The following is a 19,187-nucleotide window of genomic DNA, read 5'->3' as shown; positions in this document are numbered from 1 at the left end:
CCCCCCCCCCCCCCCCCGCCCCAACACAAGCAAACTAGCAATCCACTCATCCCCTGGATAAAGGAGGGGCGGGTAAATGGCGAGGCCCCAAGTAAACGAACAGCAGAAGCGCCCGGAGCCAGAGCGCAGGCCCGTCACGAAGGGCTACGCCCTTGCACCTGTCCCGTGTTAGCGTGTCTTTCTGGGCTGCCGGGCAGCAAGCAGTCCTAGCAGGTGCTGGGAGAAAATAATAAGCTAGAGGGAGACTCAATGAGCACTTGAACAAAATCCCAGGCTACTTTCACAGCTCTCGGTTTCACTTTTTCTTTGTGGTTTATGCTACCGACCAGTTTTGGGGGCTCAGATACTTCATTTCATACCATTCTTCTCAGCAAAACTGAGAGCACTTTCCACAGCAGTAAGATCAGGAGACAAAACACATTGTTTTGCTCTGTTTTGAAAGCCCCTGGCTTAGAAGGCAGAAGTTCCCGACAGTCCTGCTGCTCTCTGCCACGTCTCTTCTTCCTTTCTTGCTCCGGTCAGCAGAGCTCCGGAGGCCACGGCCTCACTCCATTCCAGTCTCGGCTTGCGAGGACCAGGACCAGGGATGCCGGCCTAGGGCCTGAGCTGGGGTGTCAGTGAGGGGAGGGGCACAGAAGGACCTGGAGAGTCTGCCATCAGGAGGCTCTGTGACGGCCTAGGATGCAGCCCAATGGCTAGGCTACCACTGCAAGGAGCACTGTAACGGGTGCAAGCCAACGGACGTGCACCCCGAGTCTCATGTGCTCTATGTGGTGACATTTCTCTCGGGAGGCCCTAGGCTCCTACCATAGCCACTCTTACTTCTCCTTAGACATGGGTACAATTTTAATGACAGTTTCTACTTGAGCTGCAAACTCAAGAGACGGGTTCTCCCTTGGCTGCAACAAAGCACGGTCCCCAGTAAATTCCCGCTGGGGGAGCCACAGTGCGGTGGGGGAAAAGGACTCTGGAAAAAGAGCAGCAGGATTCAGATTCAGCTTCGTTATTTGCCCTGGTGACAGGCTCTGCTGCCCGCCCTTCAGGGCACGATGATGAAGCGTGGTGCTGGGAACGCATGCTGAGCCACAGAGCGCTCATGTCTGTCACTGTTTTGCAAAGTTGGCTGACCGACCCCTCTCTTTGAATGGCGACTTTTTCCTCCAGGGGAAGTCAGGATCATAGATGTCCCCAGCTTTTTGGGGTGGGGTGGTTTTGGTTCTGATGGAGCACGGGAACGCTCAAGCTTCTCTGTGAAGAGGAGATGGTGCTCAGGGGTGGTGTGAGGGAGACAACACACTCCCCCAGACCCAGCCTCAGGCTGGGGACATTGGTGGAGGAAGAGGACACCTCTTGTTCTAAAGCTTTTTTCCTTAGTTTTATTTACATGTTCGTGACCACTGAACCCAAGTTATGGTAGGGATGGCACAGGGTAAGGATTTCAGTGCAGCTTCCTTGAAAACAGGAATACAAGCATCTTTCGGTATGGAAATGATTGATTTCTGCATTCTATCTTTTGTTTTCCCCTTCTTTGCCTGCCAAAGTTCTGGTCATTTTTTTCCTCTTTAACTTCAGCTCTATACAAAAATTATTAAGCAAAAGTCAAAAAATCAGTTCTGGTGCTTGTTACCATAAGTGTTTCAATAGCACAGGTGAAACTCGTCATTAAAACTGAGATTGGGGCGCCTGGTGGTTTAGTTAAGTGTCTGACTCTTGATTTAGGTTCAGGTCATGATCTCAGGGTTGTGAGATCGAGCTCTGCGCTGGGCTCTGTGCTGGGTGTGGAGCCTGCTTAGGATTCTCTGTCTCCCACTCCCTCTGCCCTCCCCTCCTCCCTCTCTAAAAAGAAATGAGACTGGGTATTACTCAAGATTTCCCCTCTCTTTACATCTCCCCCTGCAGAGAGGCCAATCATTTTCAGGTCTTCAGTGATCACATCTCACCCCCTTACTTGTCCTCCAACCAGCAGAGTGCCTGGGTGGGCGGTGATCTTCGCTTCTGATGTTAGGTTAGCATCCAGAAAGCTTGGTGACTCTTGGCTCAACTCTCTCCTTTGTGCATCAAACCCAGCCAAGTCTCAAGTACACTGAGTTTTCCTTTGAAGGGGGTGTGCCACTTTTTAAATCCAACAGCCTCTTGGATGACATCACTGCCACCAACACCGTCCCTGTCCAATATGCGCAGCCCTGCAGGTGACTGACATCACTGCCACCAATGCTGCCCCTCTTCAATCCATACCAGGTGAAACTTCCTTATAAGTCCTTTCCACAGTGCCCCTGCCTCCACGGAAAATCTTACTGCGTCATACCTAGGTTACTGTCCTGTTTGAAGGTCCTCCAAAACCAGACCCATTCTAAATTATTTCTTCCTCTCCCCTGCATGTTCCTTCCACTCACTGTGTCCCTCATGACAGTGTCTGCTCAAAGTGTGCCTGTCCCTAAAATGCCGTCCCCTGTTCCCTCTCACTGTCCTCCCAGTTAGTACAGGAACTGGCTCTTGTCTTGTATCTGTAATTGGCTTCTTGACAATCCAAATCGTTACTGCTCGCTCTCTCTCTCTCTCTGCTGAACTTCTAGAGAACTCAGTCAAGTTGCTGACTACAGAGAACATTAACACCGACTCCAGGTTTCCCTATGTGTAAAATGGGAAGCTGGTCTTGACGATCCTTAAACTAGTTATGAGTTGACCCCTGCTATTCAATATATTAAAGAATATCTTGAACCAAGCAGTTATCTCTCAAAATCAGCCCAATGGCCACCAGCCAGAGCTGCTGTGGGAGGGATTCCCAGGCAGACACTGGTCTAGGGGACCTCCATTTTATATTCTCCTGCACTATTCCTCAGTGTTACTGCACTGATCAAGGACCTCTATGAGCTCCTTGAGCAACCACACCTCCTAGAACTGCAGAGTGGACAGTCCCCCAGTGAGGAAGGCGGGTGCCGAGAAATGAAGTGCTGCGCGTGGCCACTCTCAGCCCAAAGCCCATGCTCTGAGCCACAAACCATGCCTGCTTCTCGCAGTCCGCCCCCCTGCCCGGGAATCCAGGCTCAACATGCATGCATAAATCTCTATCACTTTAAAAAGAATGATTTTTCAAAATCTCAGTATCGCTAATCTGTATTATAATCTCGGACAAGAGTCATTACTCACCGCTCTGGAAATTCCTGGGCTCCTCCTGCATTATTCACAAAACCACATCTGTTAACCACAGAATCAGGGTGCAGCCTGGAGTGGGTTCCATGAAATTCAAGCCTTCACAAGATGATCAGAAGATTTTGCCTGAGAAACTCCTGGGTACCCCAATGATCTTTCCTGCACTAGAATAATTTTCTGGTTTTGAAAACCCATAGGGATGGCTTTTTGGAGGGAGAAAAATTTGTAAAATGATTATGAGGATGATTTTTCTAAAATACCCCTGTTTAACATTATGTCTACTTTTGGGCACATCTCTAAATTCATTTGTGGTTTTAAAAAGTGATTAATAAGAGATAAGTTATGAAAAGGACTAGGATCGCTTATAACTTCTCTCTCTCCAAAATACTGAGTACGTCATCATGAGATTGTACCACACTCTTCTTTCTCATGAAGACACTAAGGCAGAATGGAAAATAGAAATGATTTTCTCGAGGTCACTTAATGAGTCAGTCTTGGAAAGGGATTAGAATTTAAATTGATCCTATCTTTCTCTTCTGAATTTCTGTCCAAAAGGTCAGTCTGATCAACTAGAAGAGTACTAGAACCGTGACGGCTTCTGCAAGGAGGTACAGATCGAGATAAACAGCTTAGCTTTAATTTCACTTGAAAATAGAGTTCTTGCACCTAATTTTCATTTAATTTGCAGATTTTTATCAACTAAGCACTAGTAACTTATTCCGCACCTGATACTATACACTTCACACTCATAAAAGAACTAGCTCTAACTGATTAGAGATTGCTTTGTTGACAAGGCAGCACAGCAACTGGGCGAGAATGATTTTTAAATCAAACTGCACCAAAAAGTGAAAGACCAAAGCTAAAAAGGAAAAGTGCTGAGAAGTGTGCTGAATGCCACGTGCCATCTTTAAGGCTGCCTGGGTTCATCCAGGCTGAGAACTTGCCCCTCTGGATTCACGGTGGACTCCTTTGCTGCATGCACGTGCACACACACACACACACACACACACACACACACACACAAAGGTACAGGTATCTAGTTTGCAGGGCTCCACTCAGAATGTATTTCCTGCACAAACTATTTCTTAGTCCCCAGTGGATAGGCTGGGTGCGTCTCCTAGAAGAGCACTCATGACATTTTACTGTAATCTTGTTCTACTCTCAGCTCAGGGAGAGGAAGGATCATGCTATGCTGTCTTGTTCATTGTGATGCTCCCCAGAGCTTGGCTGGACATTAAATATATTTTGTGGAAAGTAAGTGTTAATGGAAATTGTAGTGCTGGTGAGACCAAGAGGTGAGTTAAGAAGCTTAGCAGAGGCCTAGCCAGGTGAAGGGGCAATGACAGAAACTCATTCGATGGGATAGCACACGCTAGCACAAAGGTCTACTAGGTGGGTCCCACTGTTTAAACACATCAAGGAATAATCATGCATACTGCAACATGGATAAGTGGGCCACAAAGGACCAGACAGTGTATGCTTCCATTATAAGAACAGTCCAGAACAGGCAAACCTAGAAAGAACACATTAGCGACTGCCTAGGGCTAGGGGTATGGGGAGATTGAGGAGTGAGCACTGCAGGGCACAGTTTCTTTTTGGGGTAATAAAAATGGTCTAAAAGTGAATGTGCTGATGGTTGTACAACTCTGTCCATATATTAAAAATCACTGAATACTTGTATACTTTAAAGAGATAAATTGTAAGGTATGTGAATTCTATCTTAATAAAGTTATTAAAAAACTTAAAAAACACATGGAGAACTTGAGAGCACTTTTAATAAACTAAAAATATTTTATTAAATTCAAAATACTTGATTAATGATAGGAACACTCATGATTTGCAAAGCAGATATGACTCATAATAATGTATATGTTAGGTGTTACCTGACAACTGTCGCTGGGGTAGAGAAACAATTTTCACAGCCACAAAGTGTAACTAAGAGGGTGAGAGAATACAGCTAGCTTAGCTCAACTGAACACTGCAAAAATAACTGAAATGCACCTATAAATAATGGTGAGCTGCTGTGGGCAGCAACACCTTCTTTCCTTGTGGGCCAAACAGACGGCTTATTACTGAAAACAGAGGTGATAATCACCCAGGAAGCACTGGGAAGCCCAAAGAAGTGAAGAGGCAATCAAGAAATTAGCCCCAACAGCCTCCATCGCGTTCCTGACAAAACTCCCACTTGGCTTACACCGAGCATGGTGCCTCCACAATGGGCTTCACCTAAACTCTGCTTCCAAGGGAAACGGAAATTTTTCCAGAAGTACCCTCTGGAAAGTTCGATCACCAAGTCTGCATTGTGGCATATAATGGCATTAACATCATCAGCCAACAGAGAACATGGCGGACACACAACTAACAAGATGATTGGAACCCAGAGAGAATTAAGACTTCTTGGTAAAACTTTGCTTAGAAAGCTGCTGGCTACATAATCTTCTAGAGCAGCGGGCTGGCAAAGTTCTTTTTATCAAAGGTCAGATAGTGAATGTTTGAGGCGCTGAAGACCAAGAGGCAAAACTGAAGATCCTCTGTAGGTACTTATAGAACCACCAGAAACGCAAAAACCATTCTTAGCTTTGGGTTTGGCCCATGGGCCACGGCCTACTGACCCTTGTTCTAAAGGCTACAAGTTTTTAAGAGTAGTAACTATCAGGTTAGCTCCTATATCAGAACTCCCTCTCAAACATCCTGAGAACCAGAAAACTGATGTGCAATGAGATCATAACTAATACCTGATAGGTTATTCTGGTGTATAAAGTAATTCTATATAAATTCTTTTATCCTCATGACAACACTATTAGGTAGATTGTGTACAGATCTCCTGTCAACCCAGGGTTGATCCCTTAACTGCAAATTCCTCGTTCCTTCATTTACATTCTGGTGCTTTTCTATTGCGAGCACCTGGGTTTCTTCCACCATGACTGGCAGAGAGGCCCCTACAAGCCGAGAAGCTGTGGAGACGCACGCAGCAACCCCATTCAAATGTTCATGACTGTGGGGAATTTCAGTGGCTCCCCTGGAGGTATGAACGTACAGACACTCTGCAACGCTTGACTGTGGCCATTTACTGTCATCCCGTGAAGGAGTGCTGTCTCGCCACCACGAATATCCTGAAAACACGGAGTCCCCATCACCTCCCCCACTGGTCCTCTTCCTCCAGGGTCACCTTTTCCACTCATCACTCAGATTACGGCCAAAATAATCCTTCTTAAAAACAAACCTAACCTGCTCTCCTGCTTACAAGGCTTGACTCATGACATCTTGCAGAACAAAAGGAAAAACAACTCTTCATGTGGCTGAAGACCCGCTCTGTCCGGGCCTCTGCACTCTCCCCGGCCTCTTCCTTTGGGAAACCTGAGCTCAGGCAAAGGCAATTACTTGTCGCTCCCACAGCTGTTTTGAGCCCATCTGCGTTTTCTCCCAAGGCTCCCTAGGCCTGAAACACCTACCTGAATGCTGGCATCTTCAAGGTCCCCCTCAGCCACAGAGGGGGATTGGGACTCTGGTTTTGCTGCACACGAACTCCAGCAGAGACCCAGCACCTGCTACTGACTCGTCTCTCCTCCCCCAGTGGGCTGCAAATCTCTTGAGGGCCAGAGCAGTGTCCTTGGTCCCTCAGTAGGACCAAAAGAGACAAAAATAAGTAAAACACAGTTTGTGCTCCTGGCCTTCAAGAGCTCACATACTATTCGATGAATGAATAAATCACAAACCTGTGAAAGTTATGTAATGGCCCCGAGTGGAAAAATGGTCTGCAGCTGCAAGTACCCAGATGACTGAGCTGGGCCCAGCTGTGCAGCCAGCGACTCCGTCGGGGGAGAGGCGCGGAGCCATCACGCAGCTAACGCCCTGCCCCACATGAATGCCCAGAGGAGTGGGAGGGCCACGGGCGTGCAGGGCGAGGAGAACCAGAAGGAAGGACTGGGGCTTTACCCTGCGGTAAACTCAGTGATTGTCACTATGAGTCCTTGAGACAATCGTCCAGGGGCTTTTCGGCAGTAAGTCCCAAGGCCATGTCCAGAAAGATCACATCACGGTGCCTGATGAACCTCAGGACGCTGCACGCTGACCCTGTCGGTGCTCTGGCCTCAAGCTCTAGAGGAAGCAAGGTCTACAGTCGTCCCACTGTTCACGGTCCTTCAGAGCCATGGAATCTGTATACACCGCGGAGCTTCTAAAAATGTCTGCGGGAGTACAGCCTCACGGTTAACTCTAAGGAACGTAGCGGGTTCTGGAATGGCGCCAGTTGCTCAGAAGTGATGCGTGTGTCCCCACTTCCAGTCCACGTGCGGCTCCTCCATGTGGCATCCCCACGGAGACCCCTTGCAAAAGTGAACTGATTCTTGCTGAGTCTAGTGGTTTTTTCCTCCTTAAGATCTCTGCTTGGCTTTTAATTTGGGGGGTGGGACCTGAATCTGAACACCCATTCTCCCTCAAGCATTCTGTTCTCCCTGGCTGCTGAACTTTATGGTTTTCTCCTTACCTCCCTGGAACTGCTTCCTTCCTCCTCTTTGTGCTTTGGAAACGTGGGTCTCAGGGCATCTTTAATGGTTTGCTTCATACTTGTCCTCCCAGAGGAGGTATTTGTAATGGTCACCCAGGCCTGACTATTCACCTGTATTCAGATGGCCTCAGTATATTAGTTCTGTAAATATTTATTGTTCATATATTTAATCAATTCCCCAAATATGTGAGTTCCTATCCTGTGTCAAGCATTATTCACATACTGGAGATACAAAGAAAAAAGTCTCCACCCACCCCGAGACACACTACTGGTGGAGACAGGGAAGTAAATCGGGGTGAGGCGCCTGATCGTGGTGAGCACCGTGAAAGAGACCCCAGGGGCTGTGGGAGTATGGAGAGGATCAAGGCTGGCCGGGAGGCTGCAACAGGCTTCCCAGAGGAGGCGATATTTGAAAGGAACACTGAAGAGTGAACAGGAATTAGGCAAGCAAACCCTGTGTGTGCTGGGGTGGGGAAGTCTGTTGCAGGCAGAGCACAGGGCAGAAGTGAGGGCAAGAGGTGAGAAACACTGGGGTGCTGATACACTCCAACTAGCTGAGCGTGCTTAGCCGAAGGCTGCGCGTGGGGCCGAGCGAAGACACGTGGCTAAGACGCAGGAAGGGCTCTGGGTAATGAGTGTTAACTACCTTGAAAGCCGCGAAGGGCTTCTGAAGAAGTGTGGTGGAGTGAAACAGTCAGATTTGTGCCGTCAAAGAGATCACTCTGGGGGATGACTCGTGGGGCCGGGAGGGGAGACGGAGTTGTGGCATTACTCCAGGCGCTAAGTGATGATGAGCTAAGGCAGTGGGATGAGGACAGGGGATGGTAGCGATGGCGGCTTTCTACCCGCCAGGTAAAGCCAAGACGTTCTGGCTTGGCTCTTTGGGCAGGTGATGGTGCTCTTCATTCAGGGAGGGAGTGAGGAGGAGAAGCCAATTTAGCAAAGAAATGGAAGACTTCATGTGCCCATAGTGCGTGCAGGTGGAGATGTCTGGTAGGCAGGGGATGTTTGGGTCTGGAGCCCAGGAGAGAGGGAGTCCAGTCCGTAATCCAGATCTGGCTGCTGGAGCTGACGGCGGGGTGAACGGCAGGGACTGGGGGGTCACCTGCTAGGATGACAGAGCCTTGAGAAACAACAGGGAGCGAGTGGAGATGTGCTCAATAAGGACAATGCCCTGATCCTGGCCACAGCGCTCACAGAGCTGAGAGCTGGATTTAAAGATCATCTATCTCACTCCTCCTCCCTGCTCTCTCCTTTTGCCCTTCCACTGTACACACTGCAATGAGACAGATTTTTCTAGAACACTGTCCTGCCTTTACTACCAGCTAAATCACATTTCACAGCCTCCTATATCAAAACCCAAATCTGCTGTCAGGTTTAAACACTCCTCCCTCTATTACAGGTGCAGCATGATTTCCCCGGCTCTCACTCGCACCCAGCCCTGCCTCAGCTGAGGTGGGGGTGGGGGGTGGAATCCTCCTCAAGGTCTTTCTTTCCGGGCCTCTTTATCACCTCCATGCCTGCACCACTCCTGCTGGTCCTCTGCTTGGGGATAATCTGCCTCATCTCAGCCCAGCCAATCCTGCCCGTCCTCCTAGGCCCTGAAACCACACAGTATCAGGCCACACTGACAGCACTCTTCTTGGCTATCTTACGCCCTGGGTGCTCATGCCAACGTTTCGTTGTTCCCGGATGTTATCTAATTCAAGTATATCTGCCCAAGCTCCCTGAAGTTGACTGCAGAATCATTAGGGGAAAAGACATGTTTTTCACTTCTCTTGTGCCCACAGAGTACCCACCAGCCTCGTTCAGAGAGTCTCAAATAACAACTGACTGTGACCCCAGAGCCAAGTGAGGACCACAGGTGAGTGGGTGACGGAGCGCACTAAGCAGCTGCCAGGTGGGGAGGTGAACTATGACAGCACAAGGCAAAAGAAATATAAAGGAATACAATGAAGCAAGACTTGAGCACTATATTGGAATGCTTATCTACCAGAAACATCTACTGCAGAAGAGGGAGACAGAATGACTCAGCCAACTGACATCAGCCAGCCTCTATCACCAGCCACCCCAGTGCTGGCACAGCAACAGAATGGCCATGATGGCAGGGATGGAGGCTCTGCATGGGCCCCACTCTCTGGGCTGGACTAGCTACTGACAGTAACAGGGACCAATGCTAAGCCCTCACACACCACCATCCCTCAAAGAGAAGCAACAGTCAGCACAAGACAGACTATGCTGCCCTTTTCACTCTGGAAGGGACAGTGTTAGGAACTGAAAGCTGCCCACCCCCAAATTCACAGGTTGAAGTCCCTGCCCCCAATGTGACTAGCTTTGGAGATGGGGCCTTTAAGGAGGTAATTAAGGTTAAACGAGATCATAAGGGTGGGACCCTAATCCAAGAGGACTGGTGTCCTTATAAGAAGAGACACCAAGAGCACGCACACTCTGGGAAAGGGCCGTGTGAGGACAGAATGAGAAGGGTGTCATCTGCAAGCCAGGGAGAGTCCTCTCCAAAAACCAACCCTGCTGGCACCTTGATCTTGGACTTCTAGCCTCCAGGACAGTAAGAAAAGAATTTCCTGTTGTTCAGACCACCTAGTCTGATACTCTGCTGTGGCAGCCTGAGCTGACTACAAGGGCAGCAGTTCGCCTTCACTGGAACTGACACACCTTCTGGTTCTAGGTCTGTTCTGTCAGCCAGCACCACCATCTGTGGGTTTACAGAAGTTTGGTCTACTGACCAGGGTTCCAGCTAACGTCGCATCAGATCACGAGGTCACTTACAACAGTGCGCACGGGATGCACCGACCTTCTCACCTATCACACGACCTGGGGGCTGCCCGCTCGCCAGACCAATGAGACAGCCGGATAAACGAGCGAGAGAAATGCCAGTTTGGAGTGGATCCCCCGCAAGGATGGCACTGTGGCTCCAGCATGCAGTACAAACCCTAAATCAACAACCATTATCCGGGAGCTGTGTCCCCAGCAGGGAGAACACAAAGGTCTTGGAAATAAGAGGTAGGAGGGGAAGTGGCCTTAATGACCCTCTCACCCAGTGACCCACTTGGGAATCTGGGCTTCCTGTCCCTGAAACTAGATTCCATGGGTTTAGAGAGCTCGCCTCTGAGGAGGGTAACACTTCCCTCAGGGACAAAGTAAGGAGGCCATTACATTTTAAGTTACAGCTGTTGCCCAGTCATTTTGGGCCCTCGTGCCAAAAGAGCAGCAGGCCAGGAAAGAAATTGTTATCATGGCAGGATTAAGTAACCGTAATCCTCAGGAAAAGGTACAGCTAGGGGGACAAAAAGTAGGAGGGAAAAACATGTGTGGCACTAGGGCGTCTCCTGGTACTCACAAGCCCCAGGTTTTACGGTAAATGGACAAGGGCAGCAGACAGCCTGAGAGAGGCACAGTGACGGGGGGGCTCAGACCTCACAGGGATGAGGCTCTGTGTCACTTCACCACGTGTGTCTTCCAGCCAATGGTGGAATGGAAAATAGAAGAGGGAGATGACCAGTGTGGCCTGGAGACCAGCTTGAGCAGAAGGGGATCAAGTATGTCCTGCTAACCTTCCTCTTAGAGGTCTCTCCTGGGAAAAGAGTGTCACCGGAGTCTTGGAGGAGCTGCTCCAAGAACTTACGTAACCAAGAAGATGCAAGCAGCATGAGGGCTGCTTTGGCCTGCTGCCCAGATCTCCAAACTCCCCAGGACTGAAGTGCTCCATCTTCCTGCTGAGGGGGGCTGCTGGCAGCTGACCGTTCTCCAAGGACAGCCCCTCTGTGGATGGGGTGCATCTAAGGACAGTCAGCCAGTCGGCCCGAGACCGGCAATCTGCACCCAGTGACTGGCTGGTGGAGTTTCAAGTTTCCGCTCCTTGGCCAAAAGTGGTGCAATCTGGAAGGGCTCTCCTCAGCTCCACAGCTGTCAGACTGGCTCAGACCCTCTTCCTAACTGTTGTTCAGCCTCCCTGTGTCCTTCACCTCCACTCCCCTGCGAGATCCTGATCCCGACAGTGTTCCCTGAGAAATTTCATGCATGCGAACGTGCCTGTGGATGCCAAACTGAGTGATACAACTTCTCTGGCTTGCTCACAAGCATGCAATCCGCAGCTATCTAATGGGGAGTCCCAGGTATTCCGAAGGCACCTCAGTCGATATATTCCCCCCAGATCTGCTCTTTTGCTATTGGTGAAATGGTGCTGTCATCAATCTATCCCATTATCTAAGCCAGAAAGTTCAGCATCATACCCTATTTCTTTCTCTCCCTCACAGCTCTGCCCATTCTACCCGGAAAATATTTATACTCACCACGACTTTACTTTTTGGACACTGGTCATTCTGAGTTCTTACACTTTTCATTCTTCCTTCTCCTTCCTTGAAGAATTCGGCTCCTCCTCTTGCTACATACAAGGCTTCGTCTATAGCTTATGTTCATCTTGGATGTAATTCTCTTAAAGAACTCACTTAGCACCTAGTCAACCCTATAAAGTTGACTCCATGATCTACACCTCCAGCTCTGACCTGAGAGAGAGGTCTGTCCTCCACGTTTCACTATATTCACAGGTATCTTAGTTGTACGTTCCAGAGTCATCTCAAGTTCAAATACATCTGTAGGGAACAACCTATGCTTCTCTTTGTCACCTGTAGACTCAGCCATTAATAAGGGACCCCTTCTTCCACCACAGATATAAACTGTGGGACCCACATCTCCAGTGGGACACCTGGGATGCCACACCTGCTTTCACTTCTCCAGACCACCGGGAGGCCTACAGACCTAATCCTCACACCCAGTGAAGGCAGGAGATAGGGAGATGGCATGAGAGAACAGTTTTCTCTCACATACCCCAGAGGGTAGAGAAGATAAAGAAATGAAGAGCCCAGTGTGCTGGATCGTGGAGTGCCAGAGCAGGGTCAGGCAGAAGGTTCTGGCTGACATACAGTGACCTTGAAAGACAAGTGTGCTATTGGAGTGTTTGAATACAGCAGTTTTGATAGATAAATGTACATATTTCCTGATATTGATGACAAGGCTAAGAAAACACAGCATTTGATTCACTGGCTATTCCCCTGAAACTTTCTTACCTTCTTATTTTCTCCATTTCAACCAAGGAAAATCGAGAAGTTTTACATCTGCTCTTCACTCCAGAGCACATGATAATAAGCATTTTAACAGGAAGACACTGTGGCTTTTACAAGATTATAAGAACAGATAAATATCACATCTTGTTAACTAGGTTGGTGTTTCTCTAAGAAATAATGTTTATCTAATAGAAGTAGAACAAGAATGTCCAGTTTGACCAGTCTTTCAGCGGCAAATTTTTTTTTACTTAAAAAAAAAAACAACTAAGAAAAGCCACTATCAGAGACCTACATCCTATCTGGAAACGTCAAATTATCCACACTGCAATGCACAGGAGTAAAACATACTCTTGGCCACACGGACAGCCGTGGTGGCCAAGTGTGCTGAGGCCATGAGTGTTTCTGCATTTTGAATTACTATTCTGTTGCTTACCTGCTGTCTCTGTCGTCTCACTTGTGCAAACTGAGAGAGCATCAGCTGCCGGTCAAGCAGCTCCATCCTTTGCTGTCTCTGGATGTCGACTGTGGCCCCCATCCCAATCCTGGCTTCGGCAGTGGGTTCTGGAGACGAGAAGATGGGCTCAAGTGTCCAAGAAAAGAAATTTGCCATCCATATGGGAATGCAGAGCACCTGGTGAAGTCGGAACAGTTTGCTGTTGTAGCAGATGCCTGATGCCTGCAAGAAGAAAGTCCAACGGGACTGTTTCACCGTAACCACGTTCAAGAACATGTTAACGCAGAAATCAAGAATCACAAAATACTTCAGATGGCATTTTCCTTCATTTTAGCAATGCTGGGTGATAACCCAAACTCCTACCAAGCTGCACGGTACTAAGCAGTACAAAGCAACAAAAATTTTATTTATTCAATAGTAAACAAATTTGTTTTTATAAAGCTAGAAGAGACAGCAAAATTCTAACCACTTCGCACTCAAAGTACTGGCAAAATATTTAAAAAACAATATTTTCTTTAACAAAAAAAAAAGCCATACAAGATCTGATTATAAAAACACTTTCACGCTGTACTAACTCTGTGGTTACTTATTGGCAGATGGCCATCAGAGAGAAATACTGGCAGAAAACAACTTTAATGGCCAATAATGCAATCTAGCCATATAATAAATTTATCAGAAAATAAAGACAGTCTATAATTTAGTGTTCTAATACATTTTTCAAGTACTGATTTTTCTAGTTTTAAAATCCTTGCCAACAGTAATTTACAATTCTATTCACAAACACACCTATTTTTCATCTTTAAGGTAATTTATATGGTGACAGATATCTAAAGACTGGTTTTCTAGGTTAAAATGAGTATGGCTATTCCTTCGCAAAAAAAAAAAACACTTTAATTTTGTGAATTTGATTCTTTGGATAAATTATTCATGCCAAATTAGAACATATTTGACAATGTGCTAATAGGAAAAAAGTACACTTTAATGTTTTAATAAAATTTAAATCAATTAATTAGGTAAGAATTTGTTGAGCACGCAGTATACCCCGAGCACTGTTGCAGACAGCTAAAGGACAGTGGAAGACAAGATCAACAAGGCCCTACTCTTGTAGAGGTAACAGTGGTCAGTTTGGAGAATACGGAGTGAATGAGCAAACACATAAAACAATTCCAGGTAAGTTCTGTGAAGGAAACAAAATAAAGTGGCCTGGAGCAGGGACCATTTGTAGGTCAGGAGTCAGGGAAGCTTTGGAGGAAGTGACATTTGAGCAAAGCTCTTCAGGATCATGGGACGCCAGCAATTTGAAGACTCAGGAAGAACATTTCAGGCAGTGCAAACAACAAATGTGATGGAGCGGTGGGCTCGGGAACATCTAGTAGAGATCTTAGTGGGATACCCAGTGGGCAGATATATAGAGAACTGCAACTCAAGGGAAAACTTAGCAGAGGTAAGGATCTGGGGGCCAGGGGCACTGATGGCAGTGAAAGCAATGGGACTAGATAACAGCAAGGGCGCAGGACGAACAACAGAAGGGAGAAGAGAACTTACGATTCAACCCAGCAACATTCTGTGCGTGGACGGATTGGGAGAAGCCAGTGAAGTCATCTGGCAGCGCTGCCAGGGACAGGAGGAAAAGGCTTAGCATCAGCGAAGAGCACAGAACAGTGTCTCAGGCTGGGAACAGCCAGTGTGAACCATGCAGCTCTGTGTTCAACCAGGCCAGAGAGGAAAATGACCACCAGATCTGTCAACATGGAGGCCTTTGATGACCTTAATGAGAACAGTTTCGGTGCAGTGGTAGGAGTGAAAGACAGACTGGAACAGAGGAAAGAGTGAATGTAGAGGAGTTCTGGCTTCAAATCATTTCTATGCCACTTCTCTCAAAAATGGGACAGAAGAACAAAGAAAATGAAAAGAGAAACAAATTCCACATTCAATGACATTAGAAAGCATCTGTAATCCTGAACCACACTAACAAAATGGAAAACACGCTGAATAATTAGAAATCACTTGGCGCAGGGGAAGAAAGGTAAATCCAAGTGCTGGCAAGGTCTCCAAGAGCTCAGACGGGCTCAGGGATTAGGCACCAGGGTCTGTGGAAGGCAGGAGTGATGCGGAACACTAGTTACCTCCGTAGGAAGCAACCCTAATTCCTGCCCAAGCCCAGCGTAGCCCATACCCACCGTCTCCCCTCCACAGGGAGACGGTAAAAGCTCTGCAGGGTGTGAATCAAAGACACTTCTGAAGTGTCCTCCCAGGTGAGGCCTGGGGCTCTGCTGGTGAGATTCCACGCAGAGAAGAGAGGCCGTCAGTGTAGGTCTCATAGAACTTCCAGAAGAAGACAAAGGAGGGACTATGGAGACAGTGGGACTGTATTTCAAGAGATAAGAGTTTTCCAGAATTAATACAGAAAACAAATCCCAGACTGAAAATGCAAGAGTCCCAAGAAGGATAACAAAATGAAGTTTATATCTAGATGCACTGTAGTGAAACAAAGAAAGAAGCCCTTAAAAGTTACCAGAGATAAAACAGACCTCCTAGAAAAGAAAAGCAATTAACTATCTGCAGAACAGCAAACTTTTAAAAAGAAAATTTTAAAACTATAAAAAAAAAGCACATTAAAAAAATCCTAGTAATAAAGGCATCACATCCATGAATGGGAAGATGTGAAACTATTAATATACAAATTTTCACCAAATTAAGATACAAATTCAATATAATTCAAAATAAAATCTTAACAGCTTTTTGTTGTTGTTGTTGGAACTTAAATGGCAACTCTGAAATGCATTTGGAATATTTAAAGTTTAAGTTTTAAAAACATAATGTTGGGAGAAAGAAGCCAGACCAAAAATGCACACATTGTATGATTCCATTTTTGTAAGTGGATTGATCTGAACTATCTATCTATCTATCTATCTATCTATCTATCTATCTATCTATCTCAAGTGGGAAAACCACGGAACGAAGCATGAGGGTGATGACAGTCTGTCCTGGGAGAGTAGTCAGGGGAGGGAGGGGCGCGAAGAGGCTGGCAGTACTCTGCCCTGCGTGGCGTTTCATGGGTGTGTTCACTTTATAGTGACTTGTTTGGTTTCATGACATTTATAGTTTATGAACACTTGGGTGTGTTATATATATACAATAAAAAATTTTAAAATAAAAAAATAAAGGATCCAGAATAGCCAAAGTAATTTTAAAGTAACATCATAAGGCTTATCAGATTTCAGGATATGATATAAAGTTTGAGTAATTAAAATCGTGTGGTCTTTATGTAGAGCTACTCAAATCGACCTGAAGAACAAGCGCATAGGAAGAGGCTCTGGAGGACGAGGGCACATGGTGCACAGCGGAAATGGTAAATCAGAGGGAGCTCTGCGTCAGAATAAAGACAGAACACACCCCTCTTCCCAACACCATGTGTAAACTCCCAACAGATTAAGGAAATAATTCACTGAACTTGAAATCTTCCTGCACAAAATACAGAAGGCACATCTTTTTGACACTGAGCTGGGAAGGATTTTTAAATAAGGACCAGAAAGCACAAACTTTAAAAGAAAACATACATTTACTTTACAATTTAAAAGCTACAAGTATGCCAAAAATTACTGTAAGTGAAGTCAAAGGACAAGTAAGAGCCTAGAGAAGGTCCTTAGAATTCTTGCAGTCAACAAAGGTAGTATTCAAAATACATAAGGAAACTATAAATTTATCACAGAAAGGCAATCAACCCAACTTAAAACACAGGTGAAAAGGCAATTTCAGAAGAGGAAATTCAAAAGGACAACAAACACATAAAAAGATGTTTATTTTCACTTGTTTTTAGGGAAATGCAATATTAAATATAATAATTTAAAAAATGGAAAAATGTGGGATCAAGTTTTGGTAAGGATGAGAACGGAGAACCCTCACAGTCCTGAGGGAAAGTAAAGTGGTACAAGCTCTCGGGAGAGAGCCATTCGACAATACCTAAGCAGAGCTGAAGCCACGCTTTTGGGAATATTCAACTGCAGTGCTGTATGTAACAGCTAGGAAATGGAAACAAAGTGTCCCCAGGACCGGAATGGCTAAGGGCTGGCTCACTTATCCAAGGGAACACTAAACAGCAGTTAAAATTACCTTGGTGTACATGTGTTAAGGTATTTTTAAATGTATCATACACTAGATCCATCTTTTTACAAGATTCCCAAACATAAGAGAATAGCATATACTATTTATGGGCAGAAACTTATGTAAGTACAGAACCATGGAGCATGGTTTTTTTCTACAGCAGGATAGGGGGAACAAATAAAAAGCACTATCTCTGTGTGTGTATAATTTTTTTTTTAACAAAGAAAGAGAAAGGAAGTAATGATGGCAAAAACATATAATGGATTGGAGGCAAGGAATTAGAAATTTCTTTTCTGAAGATCTGGGTAGGAAGGAAAACAGAAAATGGAGCTGTATTGTATTGGTTTTGCTTAAGACAGAATGTTATTATACACGTAACAAAATATGAAAATAATTGATCAAAATAGAACTGTAAGATTTGAATTAAGTAAAAATATTAAAATTTTTGGTTTTTAGTTTCAAAGTCTCAACCATGATTGTGAATTTGTCCACTTCTCCCTTTAGTTCCCTTTTAACTTCTGGTATGTAGTCGGAAACTGTTATTAGGCACGCATACACTTATAATTGACCCTTTCATCATAACAGAGTATCCCTCTTTGTTTTAGAATTACTCATGCAGAAATCTATTTTGTCTGATAGTAATGTGGCCATTTCAGCTTTCTGTTTCCATGATGTTTCTTTATTTTTTGCCTTTCAACTTTTTGTGTGTGTCTGTGTTTAAAGTGTGTCTTATAGATAGCATATAGCAGTTTCTTGCTTTTAATTCCACATTGACAATCTCCACCTTTTGATTAGAGTGTTTAGCTCTTCAGACTTAATGGGCTTACTTTGTCATAGGTGGATTTTGCTATTTGGTTTCCATTTCTCTCATCTGTTTTTTTGTTCTTTGTTCCTCCTTTCCTATTTTCTTTTGTGTCAAGCCACTAGTTTTAGTATTTAATTTTAATTTGTTTACTGGGTTTTGTTTTGTTTTTAGCAATACTTCACTGCATTTTTTTCATGTGTTTGCTCTAGGGATTACAATATTCATCTTTAAATTACCACATGTGTTTAGAGTTAATACTGAATTATTTCAAGTAAATTATAGGAAACTTGCAAGAATACAGTCCCACTTAACATCACCCCGATCTAATGCTACTTTATATATTATACCGATATACTTATAAACCTAGCAATATGGTGTTATTTTTGCTTTATGTAATCATATGTCTTTTAAAGAAATTAGGAAAAAATAATGAAAATGCGTATTTGTTGCCTCCACTTAGGGAGTTCACAATTTAGCAGGGGTTCTTAATTTGGAGGGTGGGGGAGTAGGTCATAGGTTCATTCAAGGAATTGATGAAAGCTAAAGATTTTCACACTTCTGCCTATGTCTACTCCTGTCCCACCGTCATGTATACACTCACCAAAATCACGTATTCAGTTTTAGAAGGGCCAACCTGTGAACAATTAGGATAATTTATAACCCCAGTAATAAACAAATATACTACTGCAAATTCTGGAAGGGATAAAATAGGACTTTTGTGCTCATTTGCTTGAATTTCATCCTAAGGGTTTGATTCCGATTTGAGTGTATGCTTTGGAAGAGGAAGAACTGTGGTTGGTTTGATGGGTTTGACTTCTGCATCTGGAACAGTGCCTGGTACACAGTAAGGACCCATTAAGTCTTTGCTGGGAAGATGGCAATGAATAAATGTTCTAAAAAAAAAAGACATTATTTTAGATTCTTTTAAGGGAAACTGGGAAGTTGCCAACAGACACATTTTTGGTGGTAGGTTTATACTTTCCTATATGACACAAAGGTAGAGTTTACCTGTCTATGCCTCTGGTACACCAGCATGACCTCAAGTTGTCAACTAACTAAAGTGCTATTCATAAATGTTAGGTATTC

General features: G+C 45.2%; 1 protein-coding gene across 2 annotated transcripts in view; it reads right to left on the bottom strand.

Moving 5' to 3' along the window:
* Positions 1-19,187, bottom strand: part of UBAC2 (UBA domain containing 2) — a 172,604-nt gene that overhangs the window by 27,808 nt on the left and 125,609 nt on the right. For both annotated transcript variants that reach the window (XM_008685003.2, XM_008685004.2), the window contains exon 7: positions 13,172-13,414. In XM_008685003.2, coding sequence (XP_008683225.1) covers positions 13,172-13,414 — 243 coding nt within the window. The remainder of the gene's footprint in view (positions 1-13,171; positions 13,415-19,187) is intronic.

Source organism: Ursus maritimus, unplaced genomic scaffold (genome assembly GCF_017311325.1).
Source record: "Ursus maritimus isolate PB19 unplaced genomic scaffold, ASM1731132v1 scaffold_10, whole genome shotgun sequence".
NCBI lineage: Eukaryota > Metazoa > Chordata > Mammalia > Carnivora > Ursidae > Ursus > Ursus maritimus.
Note: the sequence above shows the minus strand (reverse complement) of the source record. Positions and strands in the feature narration are given on the sequence as shown.